A 3,946-nucleotide genomic window follows, 5' to 3' on the forward strand; every position below is an offset into this window, starting at 1 on the left:
TTCTCTAACTAGTCGTATCTAAAAAAAACCCAGATCTGAAATCATGATGAAATCACCCACTTACCAAATCAAGAAGATGAAGATGAAATCACCCACTTACCAAATCAAGAAGATGAAATCCTCCATGACTTCTTCAATCGTTTGATTAATTCAACGATTTTAGGGCTTTTTAATATTCAATCAGTTCTGTTTTGAAGCTATATTCATCATCGATTTCTCAGTGATTTGCAGGTATGAACTTAGGTTTTCGATTATTGTTTATTCAATTCTAATCTTTGTTGATTTGTTGCTTTTGTTACAAGTTCATTGAATTTCGATTTTCAATGACTGTTGATTTTGTTTATATGTTTCACAATCTCAAATTGAATCTATGGATCTTACATGTTTGCTCATAATTTGCCCTAATTTGTTGTTGTTTGGTGAATTACAGTTATGGTTTGTCTTACAACTTTTGAGAGCAATAGTGATTCGAATTGCATAAATGTTGTTAATCATGAGGAACTTTCTGAAGGGCTGGTTGAAATAGGTGGTGTAGCTAATATGAGGAATCTACAATCTGGTAAATCAACTCTTCGGGAGCAAAACAACATGATGTCGAATGTGTCCGGCTCTGATGATGCACTGAACAATAGCTCTGATGATGCACTGAACAATTCCATTAATACCAACGTTGGTGATGAAGAAGGTACTACTACTCTAGATGTTCACAAGACGATGGATAAACGTTATTGTACAATTTGTGGTGTTTGGGGTTATCATGATGCTAGAAATTGTCCAAAAAAATAAAAGTCTAGGGTTCAACATGTTTTACAAGTAATTTTAGTGTGTATGTATTTGTTTGTATTGTACTTATTTGTGTAGTTGTTTCTTATTTTAATGCAATATCAGTATGAGTGTTTATTCCTCTGAATTTTGTGTGCCTTGATGTTGTATTGTTTCAACTTAAATTAGTTTCGTGACTTGCTGTTCTGCTTTACACATGTGTAATCGCATACAAACGAATGAGGCTTGTGTGGTTGTTTAAGATCTTGAAAGCAGACATGTGTAAAAGCATCCTGTTCAGATTTACACATGTGTAACTGCTGATGGCTTTCTTTTCATCTTGTTCATATTTACACACGTGTAACTATTTGTGCTATTCTTTGTGTTATTGATGCCAAGTCTTTATCATATCATAATCCGATGTTCCATATATTCTATTTTATGTTATTATAGAGCCACATATACAAGATTTTCAGGAATCGGTTCGTAGTACTTATTATCATTCACCGAATGGCACTAGATATTGGATACCCAATGTATTGGAAGCGTATAGACCTGTTTTGGGTACGGTATTTGCTAAAGAGGAAGATGCAATTTCCATGTATCAGTCATATGCTGAGAAAGCTGGGTTTGATATTAGGTTGTCGACACCTAAGAAATCAAAAGATGGTACTGTTAGACTTAGGTATGTTCTTTGTAGTAGATCGGGAAAGCCCAATTGCCAAAATGTTGATTCAATGCTTTTGAAGTCATCCTCCAAGTTGCCTCGTAGCAGTAATTACAAGGTTTCAGACTGTAAAGCTAAAATAAAGGTTAAAGTTTTCAAGGGTTATCCTGGTTTACGGTTATATGAATTTGTTGAGTCTCATAATCACCCGTTAGTTTCATTTGAGAACATGGATTTGACGCGCAAGAGGCGGCAACTAGAATTTAGCGACCAAGATTTCATTCATAGGTTAAGTTTAGCTAAAGTTGGCCCGTCAACTGCCTTTAAGATGCAAGCTGTTTTGAAAGGGGGACAACACAACGTCCGTGGTACCAACATAGAATACAAAAATTTCAGCAAGGATTTAAGAGCTTTCATTGGTAAAGGAGATGCTCAAATGGTTGTAAATATGATGGATAAACGTAAAGTTAATTTAGAAAATTACTATTGCCATTACATAATTCGTCATGGAGAGCTTAGGTCCTTATTTTGGGCAGATGAGGTTATGAAGTGCAATTACAGAGTTTTTGGCGAAGTGTTAGCTTTTGATGCCACCTACAGTACTAACCAGTAAGAATTTGTTTGTTTTTTTTTCCTATTTTCAGTTGTGTATTTTTTGATTTTTTATTTATTATTATCTTGTAGGTATAATATGATTTTTGTTCCTTTTACGGGGGTTGATCACCATAAGAATTGCGTAACATTTGCGGCTGCTCTTCTTTATGATGAAACTATTGAGTCGTTCACATGGATGTTGGAACAATTTCTTGAAGCACATGGTAAGTGTTTCTATTTTACACATGTGTAACTTTGCTTCACAAAGTTTATGTTTTACACCATAAGAATAGCGTAACTTTGTTTTATTAATTCTCAGGTAAACAATCGCGGCTAGTGTTAACCGACCAAGACCCGGCAATGAAACAAGCCATAGCTAAAGTTTTCAATGAATCTGTCCATCGTCTATGTATGTGGCATATTATGGATAAACTTCCTCATAAGGTACATTTAATTTAAAAATAATTAATCTTGTCAGTTTTACACATGTGTATTTATGTTTTTCTAGTTTCTGTGTTTTTATTAAACTTGTGTAATAATGGTATTTTATTTTTAAAAATTGTATCTACAGATTGATGGTGATGTGTTACAGAATACCAACTTGAGGGTACGTATACATAAGTTGGTCTGGAATGTTTTTATCACTCCTGCCACGTTGAGAAGCGATGGGAGTTATTGATAAATGATTGCAACTTGCAGCGTCACAAGTGGTTGTCTGATATGTTTTCTATTAGAGATCAGTGGGTCCCAGGTTATTTTAGGGACATGCCAATGTGTTGTTTAATGAAAACAACGTCTAGATGCGAAAGTTCAAACGCACTTTTTAAGGTAAACTCTAGCGCATCGAATACTTTGGTTCAGTTTATGTTGTGTTTTGAGATAGCAAATGATGGTCAACGCTACCGGCAACGGGTTTCTGAGCATAAAACCGAATCAACTTCTGCCGCCTTATCCACTCCGTTACCTATAGAAGTACATGCAGCACTTGTATACACCAGAAGCATTTTTAAGGAGGTCCAAAAGGAGATATCTAAAGCCTTTTATCATGTATGAATGGTAGACCTGATGTTGTTGATGGTTATGAACATTATACGGTTTCTCACTTTGAAAAAGGGACCGTTATTGGTGATTACACGGTAATTTTGTTTATTTCATATTTTTATTTCTGCTTTATTCTTCATTTGTTTAGATATATACCATTATCGATGTGTCATAATAGAGATTTATTATATTTGCAGGTTAAGATCAATCCGAGTGATAACTCGGTTACATGCTCATGTATGTTATTTACACGCATTGGATATCTATGTCGTCATGTTTTTTCTGCATACCGATTTCGAGGCATAAACAAAATTCCTGACAAGTATATAGCTCCAAGGTGGAAAAAGATGCATTGCCTAAGAAAGTGTTCAACCTTGAATTCCGTTATGGTGTTGACAGCTCAGAAAGCTTTAAGCTTAGGTCAGAGGCGCTGAATTTAGCTCAGCAGTGTGGTGATCGATTACGGGGTGATTCAGTAAAGCTTGCTTGGTTTGTGGAACAAATCAAGGCTATTAAGAACACAATTTTTGAAGAGGTCACAACTGATCCAAGTTCTAAGAATAAAGGTGGTGTCTTTGAAGAATTGGTTGGAAAATCACAACTTGATAGTGTTTCTTTTGTCGCTCCCCAAGGTATTAGGAATAAAGGATGTGGGACATCTCGCCGTTTGATTGGCCCGGGAGAGAAAGCCAAGGTTAAGAGCAAGAAGAAAAAAAGGAATTGCAAATTGTGTGGAAAACTTGCCTACCATGATTCTCGTAACTGTCCTACAAAAAAAAAAGAAAAAACAAAAACGTAAACAAAGTCACAGTGACGAAGATAATGATGAAGAAAATGATGAAGATATGGATGAAGATAGTGATGAAGATAGCGATGTAGATG

General features: G+C 35.3%; 1 protein-coding gene across 1 annotated transcript; it reads left to right on the forward strand.

Annotated features, from left to right (window-relative positions):
* Window positions 1-432: 432 nt before the first annotated feature.
* On the forward strand, window positions 433-3,076 carry LOC110932645 (protein FAR1-RELATED SEQUENCE 5-like). The gene is made up of 6 exons (XM_022175966.1): window positions 433-685; window positions 1,216-2,038; window positions 2,114-2,247; window positions 2,343-2,467; window positions 2,595-2,630; window positions 2,723-3,076. The coding sequence occupies exons 1-6, from the start codon at window positions 433-435 to the stop codon at window positions 3,074-3,076; spliced, it is 1,725 nt and encodes a 574-aa protein (XP_022031658.1).
* The last annotated feature ends 870 nt before the right edge of the window (window positions 3,077-3,946 follow it).

This window comes from Helianthus annuus, chromosome 12 (assembly GCF_002127325.2).
Source record: "Helianthus annuus cultivar XRQ/B chromosome 12, HanXRQr2.0-SUNRISE, whole genome shotgun sequence".
Taxonomy (NCBI): Eukaryota; Viridiplantae; Streptophyta; class Magnoliopsida; order Asterales; family Asteraceae; genus Helianthus; species Helianthus annuus.